A 21,829-nucleotide genomic window follows, 5' to 3' on the forward strand; every position below is an offset into this window, starting at 1 on the left:
GACATAGGAGATGACAGAAGTAGGCCTTTTGTTAACATCACCATGTATCTGAAACTTGTGGCATTGTTTCCACATGCACTATGCAATTTTCTGATGTCAACCTGCACTGAATGTTGCTTTTTAGCAGTTTGGGTACCTTGGAAGCCTGTTGTCATTCATGTGTACTCCGGGGCCGGGCGGGGGGGGAGAAGCGGGACCCGCCGCCGTCGAAGCACAGCCCGGTCTTCGGCGGCGGGGGGCCCCTTCTGTTCCGGGACCCGCCGCCGAAGTGCCCCGAAGGCCCGCGGCGGGGACCCCCCCCCCCGCCACCGGATTACCGCCGAAGACCGGGCGGCGGGTCCCGCTTCGGCGGTAATTCGGCGGCGGGGGGCTCCCGCCGCGGGTCTTCGGGGCACTTTGGCGGCGGGTCCCGGAACGGAAGGGCCCCCCGCCGCCGAAGACCCCGGGCCCCCGGAATCCTCTGGGCGGCCCTGCTAATATCCAACCTAAACCTCCCACACTGCAACTTGAGACTGTTACTCCTTGTTCTGTCATCTGCTACCACTGAGAACAGTCTAGATCCATCCTCTTTGGAACCCCCTTTCAGGTAGTTGAAAGCAGCTATCAAATCCCCCCTCATCCTTCTCTTCTGCAGACTAAACAATCCCAGTTCCCTCAGCCTCCAGCCCCCTAATCATTTTTGTTGCCCTCTGCTGGACTCTTTCCAATTTTTCCACATCCTTCTTGTAGTGTGGGGCCCAAAACTGCACACAGTACTCCAGATGAGGCCTCACCAATTCTGAATAGAGGGGAATGATCACGTCCCTCGATCTGTTGGCAATGCTCCTACTTATACAGCCCAAAATGCCGTTAGCCGCCTTGGCAACAAGGACACACTGTTGACTTGTATCCAGCTTCTCGTCCACTGTAACCCCTAGGTCCTTTTCTGCAGAACTGCTGCCTAGCCACTCTGTCCCTAGTCTGTAGCAGTGCATGGGATTCTTCCATCCTAAGTGTAGGACTCTGCACTTATCCTTGTTGAACCATCAGATTTCTTTTGGCCCAATCCTCTAACTTGTCTTGGTCCCTCTGTATCCTATCCCTACCCTCCAGCGTATCTACCACTCCTCCCAGTTTCCTGTCACCTGCAAACTTGCTGAGGGTGCAGTCCATGCCATCCTCCAGATCATTAATGAAGATATTGAACAAAACTGGCCCCAGGACCAACCGTTGGGGCACTCCGCTTGATATCAGCTGCCAACTAGCCAGGGAGCCATTGATCACTACCCGTTGAGCCCGACGATCTAGCCAGCTTTCTATCCACCTTATAGTCCATTCATCCAGCCCACGTTTCTTTAACTTGCCAGCAAGAATACTCTGGGAGACCGTATCAAAAGCTTTGCTAAAGTCAAGGAATAGCACATCCACTGCTTTCCCCTCATCCCCAGAGCCAGTTATCTCCTCATAGAAGGCAATTAGGTTAGCCAGGCATGACTTGCCCTTGGTGAACCCATGCTGATTGTTCCTGATCACTTTCCTCTCCTATAAGTGCATCAGAATTGATTCCTTGAGGACCTGCTCCATGATTTTTCCAGGGACTGAGGTGAGGCTGACTGGCCTGCAGTTCCTTGGATCCTCCTGCTTCCCTTTTTTAAAGATGGGCACTACATTAGCTTTTTTCCAGTCATCCGGGACCTCCCCCGATCGCCACGAGTTTTCAAAGATAATGGCCAATGGCTCTGCAATCACATCTGCTAACTCCTTTAGCGCGCTCAGATGCAGCGCATCCGGCCCCATGGACTTGTGATCGTCCAGCTTTTCTAAATAGTCCTGAACCTCTTCTGTCTCCACAGAGGGCTGGTCACCTCCTCCCCATGCTGTGCTGCCCAGTGCAGTAGTCTGGGAACTGACTTTGTTCATGAAGACAGAGGCCAAAAAAGCATTTAGTACATTAGCTTTTTCCACATCCTCTGTCACTAGGTTGCCTCTCTCATTCAGTAAGGGGCCCACACTTTCCTTGACTTTCTTCTTGTTGCTAACAACATACCTGAAGAAACCCTTCTTGTTACTCTTAACATCTCTTGCTAGCTGCAACTCCAAGTGTGATTTTTGGCCTTCCTGATTTCACTCCTGCATGCCTATGCAATATTTTATACTCCTCCCTGGTCATTTGTCCAATCTTCCACTTCTTGTAAGTTTCTTTTTTGTGTTTAAGATCAGCAAGGATTTCACTGTCAAGCCAAGCTGGTCGCCTGCCATATTTACTATTCTTTCTACACATCGGGATGGTTTGTTCCTGCAACCAAAATAAGGATTCTTTAAAATACAGCCAGCTCTCCTGGACTCCTTTCTCCCTCATGTTATTCTCCCAGGAGATCCTGCCCATCAGTTCCCTGAGGAAGTCAAAATTTGCTTTTCTGAAGTCCAGGGTCTGTATTTTGCTGCTCTCCTTTTTACCTTGTGTCAGGATCCTGAACTTGACCATCTAATGGTCACTGCCTCCCAGGTTCCCATCCACTTTTGCTTCCCCTACTAATTCTTCCTTGTTTGTGAGCAGCAGGTCAAGAAGAGCTCTGCCCCAGTTGGTTCCTCCAGCACTCGCACCAGGAAATTGTCCCCTACACTTCCAAAAACTTCCTGGATTGTCTGTGCACTGCTGTATTGCTCACCCAGCAGATATCGGGGTGATTGAAGTCCCCCATGAGAACCAGGGCCTGTGATCTAGTAACTTCTGTTAGTTGCCGGAAGAAAGCCTTGTCCATCTCATCCCCCTGGTCTGGTGGTCTATAGCAGACTCCCACCATGATATCACCTTTGTTGCTCACACTTCTAAACTTAATCCCGATACTCTCAGGTTTTTCTGCAGTTTCATACTGGAGCTCTAAGCAGTCATGCTGCTCTCTTACATACAATGCAACTCCCCCACCTTTTCTGCCCTGCCTGTCCTTCCTGAACAGTTATCCCACCAGGTCTCTGTTATTCCAATCACATCATAATTCCTTGACTGTGTCAGGACTTCCAGTTCTCCCTGCTTGTTTCCCAGGCTTCTTGCATTTGTGTATAGGCACTTAAGATAACTTGCTGATCGTCCTGCTTTCTCAGTATGAATCAGGAGTCCTCCCCTCTTGCGCCCTCCTGCTCATGCTTCCTCCCGGTATCCCAGTTCCCCACTTACCTCAGGGCTGTGGTCTCCTTCCCCCAGTGACCTAGTTTAAAGCCCTCCTCACTAGATTAGCCAACCTGCTTGCGAAGCTGCTCTTCCCTCTTCGTTAAGTGGAGCCCATCTCTGCCTAGCATTCCTTTTTGGAACACCACCCTGTAGTCAAAGAATCCAAAGTTTTCTCTCCGACACCACCTGCGTAGCCATTCATTGACTTCCAGATTCGATGGTCTGTACCCGGGCCTTTTCCTTCCACAGGGAGGATGGATGAGAACACCACTTGCACCTCAAACTCCTTTATCCTTCTTCCCAGAGCCACGTAGTCTGCAGTGATCCACTCAAGGTCATTCTTGGCAGTATCATTGGTGCCCACGTGGAGAAGCAGGAAGGGGTAGCAATCCGAGGGCTTGATGAGTCTCGGCAGTCTCTCCGTCACATCGTGAATCCTAGCTCCTGGCAAGCAGCACACTTCTGGGTTTTCCTGGTCAGGATGGCAGATAGATGATTCAGTCCCCTTGAGGAGAGAGTCCCCAACCACCACCACCACCACCCACTTCCTTCTCTTGGGGGCGGTGGTCGAGGAACCGCCATCCATAGGACAGTGCATCTCATGCCTTCCAATCGGCGGAGTCTCCTTCTGCTCCCTTCCCTCAGATGTATCATCTATAGTCCACTCTCCACATTTGTACCTGTGGAGAGAACATGAAAATGGTTGCTCACCTGTATCTGCATTGCTGGTACATGGACGCGCCTCTTTCTTCTTCTGGAGGTCACATGCTGCCAAATTTCTTCACCGTCCTTCTGTCCCCACTGCGCAGCCTGCTCTGATTCTTCAGAATGTTGTGCCTGTAGAAGTATATCCTGACGTCTGTCCAGGAAATCTTCTGCACAGGCCACATTTTAATTAATGCACAAATAGAATATCCAGCTGCGAACTCGTGAACTATTTTTTGCCAGAGACAAGTCAAACCTTGCATGACATCTGACATTTTTCCCCCCGAGTTCTACCCCATCAGCTGTGCACCCACCAAGCTCTTGTTCTGAAACTTGTCTCCCAGGCCTTTTCTGTACTGGGTTTTCAGTTACTGCTGTAGCTGCAACACTAGAAAGCCCTAGTGTGGATATGTATTGTATATGTATGGCAGGGGTCGGCAACCTTTCAGCAGCGGTGTGCCGAGTCTTCATGTATACACTCTAATTTAAGGCTTTGAGTGCCGGTAATACATTTGAACGTTTTTTAGAAGGTCTCTCTCTAAGTCTATAATATATAACCAAACTACTGTTATATGTAAAGTAAACAAGGTTTTCAAAATGTTTCAGAAGCTTTATTTAAAATTAAATTAAAATTCAGATCTTATTAGTTTAGTGTGATCCTTGCCCTTGCTTTTCCTTGCTGAGTTTTCCAATGTCTGGTGGCACCTATTTAGATACTTTAAGCTGCAAACAGGGTTCTGAGTTATAAGTTGATAACCGGCTGGCAGAAGGTCAGTGACTTGAACCTCTGATCCGCAGCTGAGGTGAGTGGAGCTGGCGGCTGGGTAGGGCTGAGCAGAGCCGGAAGCCTGGACCCTGTCTGGCAGGGGGCCTGTGCTGGAACTCCAACCGGAAGCAAGGTGAGTGGGGATGCGGAGGGGACCCTGGCTGGCAAGGGGCCAGCAGCCAGAACCCCAGAGCAGTGGGGGGCTGACCGCCAGGGCTCTGGGGTTTCCACCACTGGCTCCTGCCAGCTGGGGTCTCAGCCCGCTGCCAGCCTGGGGTTCCATCCCCCAGGCCAGCAGCGGGTGCTGAGTGGGGCTGCGGGGGGTGGGAGGACCCCAGCTGGCAGGAGCCAGCAGTGGGAACCCCAGAGCGGCGGCAGGCTGAGCTGCTCAGCCTGCCCCGCGTGCCATGAAAAATCGGCTCGCGTGCCAGCTTTGGCACGTGTGCCATAGGTTGCCGACCCCTGATGTATGGCTTATCCTGCCAGTGCAAGTCGCACTATAGTGGTGTAAACTGTGTGCCAATAAGGAACTGACAATGGTGAAATCCCAGTGTGGACAACAGGAAAGCTAACATTAATCAAATTGATAAACTGAATTTCTTTGAGTCTCATCATGTTTCTGCTTTCTATCTCATTACTGTGCATCAAAATATGGCCCTTTGGTCTTATTTCACATATTAATTCAGTCTTTAACTGTAGCACCTGTATAACATGCCTCATCAGTGTCATGATTCTAGCTGAGAATAATGCCCTTCAGCATACAGATAATCTCTCCCCATACCTGCCTTTCGTACATGGAGACCTTGGTGCTATCTTCACAGTCTTGTTGCAACACAATATTTCTTTCTCCCAGGTTGACATGTTGATCTTGTGCTATCGGTCAGCCTTCAAATATCCTTTTCGTCATAGGGAGCATGTGGGACTACCAAGTGGGGGCATGGCTTGAGCTTTCACACTAATCGGGAGGTGTTGAAAAAGATCTGACTGCATAGTACTGCTGCCGTAGAGCTCAAATTTACCTGAATGAGGCATAGCCCACATGGAAGGAGACCTACGGAACTCCATCCTGAAGCTTTATAGTCAAAACAGTGGGGAAAAGTCATCTGAGAAGAAATTATCCTGACTGTCATTCAGCAGAATTCCCATTATATTCAACTCTTCAAAAAAATCACCTATTATATACTTATTGATGCTTATTGTAGCTTGCTCTGTTATTTCCATAGAATCTGAAATTTCTATTGACTGACACTTAAAGACAAGCCTGGACCTGATGAATAGCACCTGCTGCTGTTGAACTTGGCTAGCTAATGGTTCATGGCTCTAGCAGATGTTCCTGCTCTTTAAACAAGTAGGAACTTTATTGGTTGTTTCCTTTTTCCCACCTCCCCACCCTCTCTTTCCTTCAGAGGAACAAATTCCAGCACAGTTGAATTCTGGAAATATGCCATTTGGGTTTGAAAAAATACGGACTTGACACATATCCAATCTCAGAACTGTGACAGAGTTCTCTGATATCAGAGAGTCTAACATGACAGAAGTGTCAGTCTGAGTCTTCATTCTAGTTACAAATTGGTTCTAGTTATTTGTTTGTTTGTTTTTTAGTACAAGTTCAGTAGCAAAGAAATTATATTCAGGAAATTTTATTGTAACTGTTCATAAGTCTGTCTTCAGCAGCCAATAAAGGTTAGACTATCTAACAAAGTATAAGACCCCACAGCTGTAGTCATGAAGTACATATCATGGCATGAAATCTTTTAAGTTTCCACATTTTTTTAAGGTTTTTTTTGTTTTTCAACAACACATTTCTGGCTCCTTTTGGGTCTCTGAGTAACTACAGTAGAATCTCAGAGTTACGAACACCTCAGGAATGGAGGTTGTTCCTAACTCTGAAATGTTCATAACTCTGAACAAAACATTATGGCTGTTCTTTAAAAAGTTTACAACTGAACATTACAACTGAATACAGGTTTGAAACTTTATTATGGAAAAGAAAAATGCCAGTTTTAACCAACTTAATTTAAATGAAATAATCACAGAAAGTTTCTTTACCTTATCAAATCTTTTTTTAAACTTTTTCCTTTTATTTTTCTAGTCATTTATGCTTAATACAGTGCTGTACTCTATACTTTTTTTGTCCCTGCTGCCTGATTGTGTACTCTCAGTTCCAAATAAGGTGTATGGTTGATCAGTCAGTCTCTGGTGTTCATAACTATGAGGTTCTACTGTACTTCCACTGCGTTTGCGATAAGGATATTGTGTGAAATAGCATATTGTTAAGTAAATTCTTCTGCAGGCAATGAATCAATCAATTTTAAATTTAGCTAGACCTCTGCAAGAAGCAGGACATTTTATAATGAAAATAAAGTGATCAAAATATTAGTCATGAAATTCAATGAAAGAATAAAAATATATCTCTCAAGGAGTTGAAAATGAATTTATGTAGCAGTTATTTCCAATCTGTTGTACCATCTGACCTTAAGCATTAAAAACATTTCATGGAAATTCTAAATAAAGAAAATTTCTCACAAACAGCTGACAAAAAGAGAAATTCCTCAGACACAGGGCTAACTTCTGCTGGTGTAAATCCAGATTAATTGACAGAACAGTTTGGTTCATTTAATGCCTCAGGGGAAGGACAGGGCTAATTAAAATATAAATAGAAAGTATTCAAAACTGTTTTGTGTACAAGAAGAGGTTTACAATGAAGTCCTCTGAGTGAAGTTCTTTTGCAAAGAACTATTTCATTTATAAGTAGAGACTTACTCCAACTGCAATTGCAAGTTGCACATTGCAATGCTTCAGAACAATTTGATGATCTTTGATTTCCACTTTTTTTTATTTTAAAACAGTGCAGCAGATAATAAAAATACTCTAACTTCTTTTGTCTAATGATCTTAAAGTACCTTTCAAATGTAAGATTTTATTAATGAACAGCAGTTTTCCTGTGAATTAGGAACAGTATTATTATCTGATTGTATGGATGAGGAAACTGAGGCCTGGTCTACACTGTGGGGGGCGGGGTCGATCTAAGTTACGCAACTTCAGCTACGTGAATAAAGTAGCTGAAGTCGACGTACTTAGATCTACTCACCGCGGTGTCTTCACTATGGTGAGTCAACTGCTGCAGCTCCCCCGTCGACTCTGCCTGCACCTCTCGCCGAGCTGGAGTACAGGAGTCGACGGGAGAGCGCTAGACTAGATGCAATAAATCGATCCCCGCTGGATCAATCGCTGCCTGCTGATCTGGCTGGTAGTGAAGACATACCCTGAGGTATAGAGAAGTTAACTCGCGGGTCACAAAGGAAGTCTGACAGAGCTAGGAATAACATTCAGTTCTCCTGATTCCTAAGCCTGTGCTTTTGCCCCAGGACCATGTGTTGTTTTGCCAACCAGCTGTTCCTGGAAGTAACAGAGGAGGAGAAGGACCTCGGAGTATTGGTTGATCACAGGATGACTATGAGCTGCCAATGTGATATGGCCGTTAAAAAAGCTAATGCAGTTTTAGGATGCATCAGGCGAGGTATTTCCAGCAAAGATAAGGAGGTGTTAGTACCGTTATATAAGGCACTGATGACACCTCATCTGGAATACTGTGTGCAGTTCTGGTCTCCCATGTTTAAGAAGGATGAATTCAAACTGGAACAGGTTCAGAGACGGGCTACTAGGATGATCCGAGGAATGGAAAACCTGTCTTATGAAAGGAGACTCAAAGAGCTTGGCTTGTTTAGCCAAACCAAAAGAAGGTTGAGGGGGATTATGATTGCTCTTTATAAATATATCAGAGGGATTAATATCAGGGAGGGAGAGGAATTATTTAAGCTTAGTACCAATGTGGACAGAAGAACAAATGGATATAAACTGGACACTAGGAAGTTTAGACTTGAAATTAGACGAAGGTTTCTAACCATTAGAGGAGTGAAGTTCTGGAACAGCCTTCCAAGGGGAGTAGTGGGGGCAAAAGACATATCTGGCTTTAAGACTAAGCTTGATAAGTTTATGGAGGGGATGGTATGATGGGATAGCCTAATTTTGGCAATTAATTTAGCAATTGATCTTTGATTATCAGCAGGTAAGTATGCCTAGTGGTCTGTGATGGGATGTTAGATGTGTTGGGATCTGAGTTATTACAGAGAATTCTTTCCTGGGTGCTGGCTGGTGAGTCTTGCCCACATGCTCAGGGTTTAACTGATCGCCATATTTGGGGTCAGGAAGGAATTTTCCTCAAGGGCAGATTGGCAGAGGCCCTGGATGTTTTTCGCCTTCCTCTGCAGCATGGGGCACGGATCGCTTGCTGGAGGATTCTCTGCAGCTTGAGGTCTTCAAACCACAATTTGAGGACTTCAATAACTCAGACATAGGTTAGGGGTTTGTTATAGAAGTGGATGGGTGAGATTCTGTGGCCTGCATTGTGCAGGACTAGATGATCATAATGGTTCCTTCTGACCTTAAGTCTACTGAGTCTATGAGTCTATAAACTGAATGGAGAGTTGTGCATAGGACAATAGGTGCTATCACTGTGAGAGAATTTATTCTTTGCAAACCTTGCTCTGACTTCAGAAAATGCCAGTTATGGCAGATTGTCAAATTTCCCAAATTTCTGTCCATTCTCCCTTGGATTAGTTATTGTCATAAACAGATAGTTAAGGGTTAAGGTCTCTTTTACCTGTAAAGGGTTAACATGCAGTACCTGATGACCACCTGACCAGAGGACCAATCAGAGACAAGGTAATTTCAAATCTCTGTGGAGGGAAGCCTTTGTCTGTGTTCTTTGTTAGAGTTCTCTTTTTGGACCTAAGAGAGGCCAGTCACGTCTCCAAGTTCTCCTGGAGTAGTTCCTACTATCTAATAGTGAGTATTAATTAGAAAGGCAGATTAGTCTTATAATTTGATTTCTACATTTGCAATTGTGTGTTGGCTGAAGGAAATTCTTTAATTCTGTACTGTTATTGCTTTTACTGAAAAAGAAAGGAGGGGGGATTCTCTCCAGAGATTGATAAGTTTAGACCTGTATATTGTTCCATCTTGGTTACAGAGACAGTGACTTTCTTTTTTATTCTTTAATAAATTCTTTTCTATTAAGGACTTGGTTGGTCTTTCCTTGGGTGGATTCTCAGGGAAAGGAGAGGAGGGAGGTATCCCTCTGTAGTTAAATCCCGGTATCTCTCCAAGGAAAAGGGAGGGGGGAGGAAGCAGGGGGGAATGGTTTATTTCTCCTGGGTGTAAGAACTCCATGGATTTGGGGCTCTTGGGATCCCCAAGGATTTTGGGGAAGGACTGTGTCCCAATCCACGTTCCTGATTGGGTGGTGGCAGCTTTTACTAGATCTAAACTAGGATTTTAGTTTAGAGATAAATTTCATGCAGGTCCCCATATTGGAACCCAACAGCTCTAAGTGGGGGTGAGACCTATGACAGTTATAAGGCAAACAGGCCAAAAAAAACAAAGAAACCCCAAACCTAAAACAGCCCTCCAGTTTTCTCTTCACTAGAATGTGCATGTTACATTGAATTCTCCTGTCTTTTGAAGTATGAAGACATCACTGTAGTTATCATTCTTATTATATCCAGATGTGCCAGAAACTAAAATACAGGTCCAAAGAAGAGCTATCAGATTTAACTGCCTGCTCATAAATTATTAATTAAAGAGCCTGGGGAATGGCTCCTTAATCTTTCAAGAGATTTATAATGTTTTATTTATGTTTTTGTTTCTGCAGCCTGCTAACTTTCCCTACAAGGAAGAGATTATGGCAGTAAATCCTACTTGTCTAGTTGTGATTATTCTACTCTTCATAAGCATCGTTCTGGGTTTCAAGGTGAGCATGAGTATAAAATTCATCTTCTATATATGGAATGTCTTTGGAATAGCCCTCCCCCTTTCTCTCCAGAACAACTGTATTTTGTTGACTTAACAAGGCTGAATGACCAGTGGGACATTAGTTACAACTAGCATGGATTTGACAGCAAGGAAGGAGATGGTAGATAATTGCAGCACCTTTTAAAAAAACAAAAAGAAAATATGGAAGTGTATTAATACCCACACGTGATTTAGTATGTTCTATGTGACTAAATATGACAAATATATAGTCCAGTCAAATGATATTAGTGATATTTTCTTACATTATAAGGATTAGTTCATGTAATTCCCAAATGCGTTTGATATTTCATTTAATAAATATGGCCTTTAAGTTTTTGAAAGGATTAGTCACAGGCCTGAATAGAAAAGTGACAATGCTAGGAAATTCATAGTCCAAAAAAATCCTTGGGTTTTAGCTTGTCATGTACCAGTGTATATTTGCTCCAAGAGTGTAAATGACTAATGCAATTGAGATCAATTAATGTCCCTTTCTTCTCATATTTAGCTGATTCCCCTAGAATTGGCATTATTACAAACTCTCCCTTTCCTTAATGTTTGTTCTAGCAACATATAATTAATGCATATGTGTCTGAAAATATGACTCACTAATAGTGGAAATATATACTAAAATACAGTCAGCATTGGCATTTTTGTTTGAATTGCTTGTTTGCAAAAGCATTGTTTTGCAGATTTATGGAACCTGCTTAATGAAAAGAAAGTTGCCTAGTATCAAATGCATCACACTATTTATCACTTTGATAGACATAACAGATGGTATCACATTTGTGTATTGAAACTGAAAGGTACTGAACATAAAAAATATATATATTTGAGTGCTTTCATGAATTGGAGTTCTACTGTTAAATTAGAGAGAGGCGCACCATAGCCTAGCAAACATCGCAGCAGGGAAAGGTGATTCATAGAGTAAGAACTATAAAACAAAATAACATACGTAATTTAAAAAACATTTGGCAGCATGACACTCTTAAATTTGGGTGGGAGGTTATGTATCAAGCAAATTATTTTAAAGGAGGAATCTACGTGGGGGCCATTTGTGCTTTGCAAATATGGCAAAAACCCAATAACCCCAAAGTAATAGTCTTTTTGGCCTTCAGTTTTCACCAGAAATGTACTATTTCAGATGTTTAATCTCTCCAGAGAACCAGCTTTAGGGCAAATTGACACTTGAAGTGCTGCATTGGCACAGCCGCACAGATGCAGCTATGCCATTGTAGCACATAAATGAACATGCTCCTATCCCAATGGGAGAGCTTCTTCCATCGGTGTAGTTAATCCACCTCCCCAAGAAGTTCTCCCATTGACTGTCTACACGGAGGGTCAGGTTGGTATAACAACGTCGCTCAGGGTGTGGATTTTCACATCCCTGAGCAACGTAGTTATACAAATATAAGTCTGTAGTGGAGACGGAGTCTTAGATGCCACAAAATGTAGGCGTTTCCCATCTGGCCAAGGGAAGGCATCCAGCACCATAGATATATTTATTAGAGCTGTGCTAATAGCTGACTTTCCCCCCCCCCCCCCGTTTGCTGGCAGTTCTGAAAAATTGGTGGCGGGGGGTGGGGGGGGAGATTTAGAGTCAAATGAAACATACTATTCAACATGAAAGGAAACATTTTGTTTTGATTCTGAGATTTTTAAAAACTTTCTAAATGAAGTTGAAAGAAATTTGGAAACAAAAGTTTCACATCTAAAGTTGACATTTCAAAAATGCCACAATGAAACTTCTGATTTTTTTTTTAGGGTGGGGGGGTTGGAGGGTGGGAGCAGTTTAATTGAAACAATTCGCTGAAGAAAGTTACAGCCAAAAGTTTCACCTGGCTTTAGTATTAATACATTAATGATTAAACATTAGTTTTGACATTTGAGTGTACTACACCAGAATACCACTGTCTCCTGTATGAAGACCCAAGCCCAGATTCTCGCCTGTGTTTGGGTTGCTCTTTACGTTACTATTATTTAAAGCTGGGGCTCTCATCTGAGTATGGAGGGAATCTCTCATGGCATAGAATCATGGCTCCTAAAACACATGCTTCCCTTCAGCTGGCTTAGGGAGCGTGGCCACGGCTTCCTGGCAGTCTCCAGCTGCCATGATGAACATATGGGAAAACCATTCAGACTGCTTTAACTTCCAGTGAGGGGAGAGGGTTGGTGTATTACTGACCCAGGTGACCAAGTGAGCACAAAGGTAGCAGAAAACCATCTTTGCAACCCCTCCTCCTATAATGCACTGGGTGCTCTTCAGCTTCCTGGGCCCTAGTTTTCTTTTCTTTTCTTTTCTTTTCTGCAAATGAGGCAACAGAAAAGATGTTCCAGTTTTTGCACATTTTGCAAAATAAGCTGATCTCAGCACTAGGGAGTATTCCTGTAAGTTACATGTATACATCCCTGTGCCCTGATATGAAACTGTTCTCTATATCTTTGTACCCTAGGAGAGCTCTAGGGTGGGGGGTGGGAGGGGGCAGGGCTTGCAGGAAGAGATTTAATAAGATTTCTAATAGCTAAGTTCACTAGCCCACAGACATTTCTGGGTGTACTGCAGTGGGAAGGTGAGGTGCGCAGAGCCTCTCTAAAGCACGGGAAGTTACTTTAATTAAAGATAAATTCAAATTTTAATTGTGTAGACATTTTTGGGACAGCAGATCAAGCCCTTTTCCATGTCAAATACGACTGAAACCTTGTAAAACCAAACCACTGGATCATATTAATCCTTGGCAGTCAGCACAGCTTTGCTTTGTGGTTTTCTGGATATGGAGTGTTTGGCCACTCTTACTGCATGAAAATGTGTATTTGTATTGTGCTCACAAGATAGATGTAAAGTGCAGATTGTATTTGCATAGGCCCATGTGAAATGGCACTTTTAAGGTACATCTTCCCAGTGACTGGCAGCCTATTACAGCGAATCTCAGAGCCTGGGTTGACAGACTCAGGTTTGCGGGACTCTCACCTCACCATTGATGTAGACATTTGGGCTCGGGCTCTGAAGCCTAGGGAACAGGGCGGGCTTCAGAGCCCAAGCTCCAGCCTGAACCCCAGTTACCACACAGCTGTCTCTAGCACCATAGCTCAAGCCCAGGTCAGTCAACCCAGTCTCTGAGACTTGCTGTCCTGGGCTGTGTATAGGTACCCACTGAGTCTGTTGTATTTCTTCATATGGCACTGAAACAGCTAAGAAATAGGAATTGCTAATCTTCTATGCTGCCTAGTACTATGGTATTATTGTGATCTGTGTTGCTTAACAAATATAAATTAATTTGGGGGTTTATTAAAGTTTTGTCAGGATGGAATTTAATGAATTTTAGTGTTCTTGAAATGGAGATCATCAGGCAATGTGCAAGTTTCCCCACTCAGTTCTTCCCATGCACCTTTATCCTATCTTGCCATACCTTTGTGACTTGACCGTGCGCCTCTTCTGAGCAAAGGTTACCATTCCTACTGAATGGGTGTGCATGCATGTGTGCAGCTTGGTATGTGATGTGCATAAATACCATTAAGGATGGACTAGGTTGAGATCATTGAATTCCTTTCACATGGGTCTCCAGAGACTAATGTATTAATTCACTATGCTGTCCAGTGACATTTCTTAAAGCTCTAATTGAAAGCTCAGTCCAAGTTTTTTTGTTTTTTTGGGAGGGGAGGGAGAGAATTAGTAAGTAGGTCAGTGACTCAGTCTAATCATGCTTCAGCATAAATATCAATTGAGTTCTTAAGAACAAATCTAAAGGAAAGTTGCTGGACTTGCAGTGTACCGTGGGCAAAATGAATTTCCATTACTAATGTTGAGCTGGCCAAGAATGTGTGTGTCCAAATCTCTTGGCCAGTAAAACGACACCAGCTGCTTATATTCTCAAATGAGTGTGGGTTAACATTTCAGTAGCCAATTGCTTTTTATGCTTCCTATTCTGTGTTCTGTATAGACTCTTATACTGCACTCATCACCATAGTATCTGAATTCTGAAACCATAAAACCTACAGTGAACCCATGCAGAGCTACTGAAGTGCTTAGTATTTAATCGTCAGAAAGATCAAATTCCTCAGTATATACTTTGATATCTCTACAGCATCTTTTATTTTGCTTTATTCAAATCATGTGAGGCTGCTGCTTTTTCACAAGGCAGTGATCATATTCTGGTCTTCATAAACTCCAAGGGCAAAAGCAGGATGCTTATTAGATCAGGATACAATTATTAGTGAGTTAATATTAGGCTTTTATTATACTGAAAACTATATAAATATCTGTAAGAATAATAATTTGAAACAGCATAGAAACTGTTAATCTGTTAAATGAAGTATATTGGTTAATCTGTAATATTATAACAACTTAATATTTGCAGTAATAAAGGTTAACTAATTTGGGCCAGATTCTGAATAAGAACTCTCCCAATATAATTTTAAATGCATCATGAAAAAAAATTATTTAGAGTTTTGTGAAATGACCACTTCCAACCCCACAAGAGATGTAAACTGTGTGTGACAGAGGAACAGAATATTAAGACCGAAGTAGTTTAAATGTTGTTTTTTTTAGCAAAAGTGACATTTTATTGGTTTTTACATATGATTTTAACTTTTCTGTGGTCTTTTCTTTCTTTTCCTTTTCTCGTGTAAAGTTTAGCAATTATGTATATCCTGTGTTCTGCTTGGCTAAAGATGGTCCTCAGCCAATCAGAGTTCAGGAATTTTCACAAAACTGTGCTAAAAAATATATTTCCTATTTTCTTTATGTAATAAGCACATTCTCTTTGCAGGGTTATCTGATTAGCTGCGTATGGAACTGTTACCGGTACATTAATGGCAGAAACAACTCTGATGTGCTGGTGTACATTGCTACCAATGACACTGCGGTAAGCATGTCTCTTAACATTTTGTGTTTTATTTTACCGTTCCTCAGAAGTGACAGCTTCTTAACCTTTAACCCAACATTCTCTTTGTGCACTAAACACTTATTACCAACGTTCTTGTATCCACATTCCAACTCATGGTGAAGCAGATCAGTCTGTTGAGGAGAATGTTTGTTACATAGCTCCTAGCAGAGAGAGAGAGAGAGAGAGAGAGAGAGAGAGTGTGTGTGTGTTTGTGTAAAAATATATATATAGTATCTACACCACTGCAAAATGCTACAGTTGTGATTTGGTGCTCAGCAACTGAGCACCAAGTATGACATTTGTATGACTTGGCTGTTGTTTTTGTATTATAAGAACACTGCGTAAAATGAAGACTATGTTGAAATAAATTAGTAGACAAGTCTTGACCACCTGCAGAGAGGTCCCCTGTCTCTCTGCAGTTCTTTCTGCAATAATTTAGTGTTGCAGTTATAAGATATGAAGAACTCTGTGTGCTGTTTGCTCATTGTAAACACAACTGAATGAATAAAAAAAGGGTAACTTGACACTGCTGATTCCGCATAGTACGACATTTTTGTAGAGATACTGCATACATGGAACCAAATTCTGCTTTGTTGCATCCAAGCTATAGCACTGAGGTCAATAAGTCAAATTCATCTCTGATGTAACTCCACGGACTTTTAAGTGAAGTGGGATTGAAATTTAATCCTTTAAATTACACCAGGATGAATTTGGCCTGTTGGGCTAGCATGAGTAGAAGGGAGGGCAGATCCAGCTAATGAAATTTCAGTATTGCCAACCTCAAATATTCAGAGTTCATGATACAGGCTTCCAAAATTGAGTGGTTTAAATATCACAAGACTTAAAAATAAAAAATATAAAAGTTGGGTTCGAGGGGTTGTCCTTTGGTTTCAGAACCTTTGGGATGAACTTGAGTTACATTTTTCAAGCTTTCCTGTGCAGCCATGAGGACTTGAACGTTACTATTTATCTTAAATGGAAGCTGAGGTTCTCACATAATTCATTGTCTTCAAGAGCTAGGACTTCAAAAAAAAATCCACAATATTGCAAGACCCAGATAAAATCATGAGTTGACAACACTGAATTTTGAACGTACAGTTATGGGTTTATTGAGAGCTAAATGAAAGAGGGAGGAATGCATTTGGAACATACATTGAGTAAAACCAGAAGTTCTGCATGGAAAAAAAATTGATAGCTTTTGTGAAGTCCTTAGGTAATTGTAACTCGACTTAAAATGCTGCAAAATATATAATTCACAACACGGAAAGGAATCTTGGTTGCAAGATTCTGCAAACTGAATTAAAATTGAAACTCTAGTCACACAGGCTTTATATACTTGCATTGAAACCATCTGCTTCATCAATGGCCCTGGGAAGCAGAGAATTTCAGTTTCCAGTGCTACCTTTTTCTATTGAAATGATTTACCGATAACTTCTCAAGGGAAAGGGACAAGAAAATGGCATGTTCTGAATCTGCTATGAAAGCCGGATAAAAATGTAAATCGTGTCAGCAAACGAAGTTGTAATTTAATGTACGTTTCATACAGTACATCAGTAGGGTTAAAATCTTAGGTACTTCGGTAATGGAGTTGATTAGAGGCAGGGAGAGAACTACCTTCCCTCCTGTCTGGAAGAAAACCTGTTTCTTCCTGTGTTTGGTTACTGATATTATGCTTTTAAGAATGTAAGTGTCCATAATTCTTCATGTAGTGTTAATACATACATTTCACTGTGGTATTAGTGACAAGTGTGTCACCGGCTTTCATTTGATACCTTACAAGACACTTTTGGATAAACACTATGACAGCAATGTGTTAGCAATGTAGTGAGTTTGTCAGGCTTGCTGACACAGGGTTGTAAACCACCAATGGGCCTCTGTGTCACAGCTTCCTGCACAGCTGCAAGGCCAGGGACACTGGATCCCTGCAGCCGCAAGGGGTGGGGAAGGCTGTGGCCCTGGTGGGGCAGGGTAGAGACTCTTGGCCAGGGCCATGAGGAAGAGATTGAGCCCTGGCCCCAGGGGGGAGGCACCCTGCTGCTGAACGGCTCCTATTTGAGGACCAAACATTCAGAAGCAGGGTAACCTCCCCTCTAGTGCGGGGCTTGTTCTCGTTCTTGCAGCCCTGTGGGAGTCTCTGGTTTGCCAGGCTAGGACTGCAGCGTCCCCTACGCCCGGCATCCAGTTTTCGAACTACATATTAAGTTACCTACATTGTTTGTCTCTTGTATCCTGGGACCAATATGGCTACAACAATACTGCAGACAACAATGTTAATTTTATATCTTCCTAGTTTTTTAATCAAAATGTCTTGTGGTATCATGTGAAAAGCCTTACAGAAGTCTAAGTGTATTACATTAACACTGTTACTTTTCGCAAACTTGTAATCTCATCAAAAAAAGATATCCGGTTAGTTTGACAGATCCTATTTTCTATGAACCCAGGTTGATTGGCATTAATTATATTACCCTACTTTAATTCTTTATTAATCGAGTCCCGTATCAGCAGTGCCATTAGCTTGCCCAGGATCAATGTCAGACTGACAGATCTATAATTACCTGCCTCATCCCATTTAACCTTATTTAAATACTGGCACAACATTAGCTTTCTTCCAGGCTTCCAGTGTTAAAATATCCCTTAGTATAGAAGAATAAATAATCAAAAAGGAGAGAAAACATTGTGCTTGAACTACAGTTGTCATGATTGCTTATTATTATGCTTACCAATATGCTTAAAAAAGAGGTTTATATTTTATAGAGAGTAAGAAAGATTGAGACAGAGGAGTATAGTTCTGACCAATTCAAATATTGGCAAAACTGGGTTCTTAGATGTCTCATTGATAGAAATGGGTAAATTACCCATATATTTATCCTGATCGTTATCTGCCCTCTAAGACTTGGACCAAAGATTCCAGAAAACATTTTGCCTTCTCTGTATTCTGGAAAATCTATCTGAGACTTGCAGATTACTGGCATATATTTCCATTTAATGACAATGTTCTTGAGTACTTCCTGGAGAAGACAGTATTTCCATCCATATCCAGGTGAGATGCCAAGATGTGGGAGACAATAGGGATCCACAGATACTCACTGGCTGAAGTGCCTATAAAACTTGTTTAAGCCGACTCTGGTCATAAGTCCCTTTTAAAATACATTCTGACTGGGCTTGAATTCAGAAGAAAGGCAGTGATTGGATGTGGGGTCACCAAAACCTGAATATGACCCCCTAAATGTACAAAGCAAATTATTCATTGATTCTTGGCATACATTGTCTTAGCACTGGCAAGGTGCATATGCACAGTTAAATATCATATACAAAGCAGATTAGGAAGGTGACAATCCCAAAGCCAGGGCCACCTGCAGAGAGGTCCTCTGTCTCTCTGCTGCTTCTCAACCCTCTGCAGCAATGCCTCATTTCCCCCCTTCACATTGGAACCAAAGTCCCACAGGGATTTATACAATGGAAAGATTGATTAAACCACAGAAGAGAACTGGCAGATTTTTTGCCCTATCCACCTCGATAGACAAAGAGGGCTGTTTGGCCTCTGTCCAGTTTTTTGGCTTGAAATGTTGCTCAGAGGAATAACTTGCTCTTTAAGTTAAATTCCTTTATGGTGCCTCTTCTCCCATCCCTGCACTATTTAATGATTTTCACCCAGTGCACTGAGTTTAGATTTTAGACCACATGCCAAATTTGCAACAGGTATGGATCATTTGGGCCTGAATCATAACCGCTAGCAAAATCCTGATTTGAAAAGTTTAGCATCATGTAACATAATCCCAGATACATGGCAGCCCCCACAGTATCTTGGTGCATACAGCACTGCCACTAAACCAGCAAATCAGAGGTGTCATTTTCTAATGAAGTAATTTCAGTCATGGGCCAGGACTCCATTGTGCTAGGTGCTGTACAAACAGAACAAAAAGACAGTCCCTGCTGCACAGTGCTTACAATCTAAGTACAAGACGAGAGAACAGGTGGATACAGACAGATGACTGCCAAATACAAGAAAACAATGAGAGCTATTGGTCAGCATGGTAGGCCGTGGTCTTAGCACTCCAGCTGCCTAGCTGTTTTTTGTAGGCATCAAAGTAGAGCTGTGAAGAGAGTTTTAACTTGAGAAAGCACAAAAAACTAACACCCACTCATTGCCTCTCTCTGTCTTTGCCCTTTTAAAAGCAGCAGGTGCCAGAGGCACTGGACTCCCCCTTGTGGGATAACAGAGAACAATCCAACAGAAAGGGGGAAAGGCAGACAAAATAGAGGGCAGAGAAGTAGTGGCAGCGACAGCAAAATTGCAGTTACATGATGCAGGGGCCTGGACTAAAGACCTCTTGAGGTCCCTTCCAGTCCTACGATTCTGTGATCTGAGCAGAATTGTGCAGCATATGCGGTAAAAGGATGATTATGTGGCCATTTGTGCAGCCACATAATCTGAGTTCATGGTGCAGCAACCTGCACGGAACTTGAAGGCACTTCTCTAGGGTTAGATCTAATTCTGTCAACAGTCTCTTCCATACACGGGAATCATGTGTCCCACAAATTATCCTTTCTTTAATTAGGGAATCTTTAATGGCTCCTATGTTACTAGTGGATGACAGTTTTCAGCTCTGAAATCTAAGTATCTAGTCCTCCTCCTGCTTCTTAGTTTCAGGTTAAATAACAACAAAAAAACCAAAACGAACAGTACAGTCTCACTGGCATGAGCTCATTCAGCATCTTCAGAGGCTTCTTGCCTGCATACCTCTAGCAACCGTCATTAGTATCGTGCATCTCCTCACCCCATACTCAGGATGGGGTGGGGAAGGCCATAATTAAGCACTAGCCCTTTGCAAATGTTTCAATGATATATTTAGGCTAGCTCTTCAGAATAGACTGTAGCTAATTATGCACTAGGATGGCTGATTCGTTCAACTGGAGTGATAATTTTACAGTAATACTGCCATCGTATGTGCTGCTGGGCAAGTTATGTAATGCTCTGCCAATGTCTGTTCAATCTCTAAAGGCAGTGTGCATGCCTAATGTGGATCTCCTCTCGTCTCTGTAGTTCGAGGAATATTACAGTTAGCTTGCAACAGTATGTGATCTGTATTATAGTCATCCATCTGCAGTGACCACTAGCTTACCTGAAGGACCATTTTCTATCTCTGTACATTATTTCTTTACCTCTGAAAAATCCTATGAAATTCGGTATTCCAAAGGGATTTTTATTCAGTATTCTTAATATCATTTATTCACTCAAGAGGCTCATCTCAGTATCAAAGGTATTGCCACATTTTCAACATCATCACCTGCAAAGAGGGGCCTAAACCACAAAATTTGTGTCTGGATTTTAAATACGCAGGGGTAATTTCATCGGGGACTTTGCTTTGGCCCATTATAGACATGCAGACCATTTGTGAAATTTGGATCTAGGCTATGTCTGCACTAGCAATTTTGTCAGTCAGGGGTATGAAAAAACACACGTTTGACCAACATAAATGCCACTGACAAAAGAGCTGGTGTGGACAGTGTTATGCCTCCCCCAGGAAAAGTGCAGACTGGCACCTGTTCCAGTGCATGGGCTGGCATAGATACCTCTGATTCCCTCCCCTGTACCAAGTGTGAAGGGCAGAAACCCTGTAGTGTTGTCTCTGGTTCCAGCCTCCAGGCGTCCGTTGAGTCCAATACCAACAAGGGAGATGCCAGTACAGACTATGTCCATGTTGTCAGCATATCGGGCAGCTGCAGACCTCCTACCTACCTTTCAATCTCCACCTCACCATTGGGCCAGGACTTTCCCAGGGCTGTGCCTCTTGTAGCCCCTCAAATGGAGTGAACCACTGAATCCTCATTTCTGTTGGCACCACATACAGCCACTCCCATTCCTGTGGTGCAGATGGAGCCAGTACTGGAATCGGTATGGACCCCAGCTCCGAGACCCTCTTCAGCCCTGCTGCATTCAATGCCACAGATGCTCCTATGGCAGCTTTTGCCACACTCAATGTTGACACACTCGGGTGCTCCAGGACCTCTGTTTGTGCTGGGACTGACACTGCCTATGCCACTGGCATGCTTGGTACTGACGGAACCACCTTCATCAGGGGCTCTGATTCCTGCCTCGTTCTGGGCGATAGATGAATTCGACCACCTGTTTGCTCCCTCAGGTGTTGCTCTGCCCATATTTTTAAGATCCCAGGGTGGTTCTGAGTCCGAGTTGGAGTCCTCATCTTCTTGCTCTGCATCACCTGACAAGCTCCAAGGGCCACCAATGGATCAATATGATTCCCAGGGTTGGTGTGTGACCTGTGGCTGGGATGGAAGTCTCTGGCCTGGCCCCTACTGGCCACCAATGCTCTACCCATATCAGTGGCCTCCTTGAACTCAGTGGGAGACTCCTCACTCAGAGATCCCACTTCTCATCTCACTGAAAGCCAAAGTCACCTGCCAGCTCGACGGTACTGACTGCAGATCAGATGCAGGACCAGTCATCAGCAATCT

The 21,829-nt window shown here is 43.0% G+C and overlaps 1 protein-coding gene across 2 annotated transcripts in view; it reads left to right on the forward strand.

The window, feature by feature from the left end:
• Nucleotides 1-21,829, forward strand: part of LOC123364325 (lysosomal-associated transmembrane protein 4B) — a 122,698-nt gene that overhangs the window by 74,233 nt on the left and 26,636 nt on the right. For both annotated transcript variants that reach the window (XM_045006354.1, XM_045006355.1), the window contains exons 5-6: nt 10,333-10,431; nt 15,236-15,331. In XM_045006354.1, the coding sequence (XP_044862289.1) occupies nt 10,333-10,431; nt 15,236-15,331 (195 nt within the window). The remainder of the gene's footprint in view (nt 1-10,332; nt 10,432-15,235; nt 15,332-21,829) is intronic.

This window comes from Mauremys mutica, chromosome 2 (genome assembly GCF_020497125.1).
Source record: "Mauremys mutica isolate MM-2020 ecotype Southern chromosome 2, ASM2049712v1, whole genome shotgun sequence".
In the NCBI taxonomy this organism is placed as follows: domain Eukaryota; kingdom Metazoa; phylum Chordata; order Testudines; family Geoemydidae; genus Mauremys; species Mauremys mutica.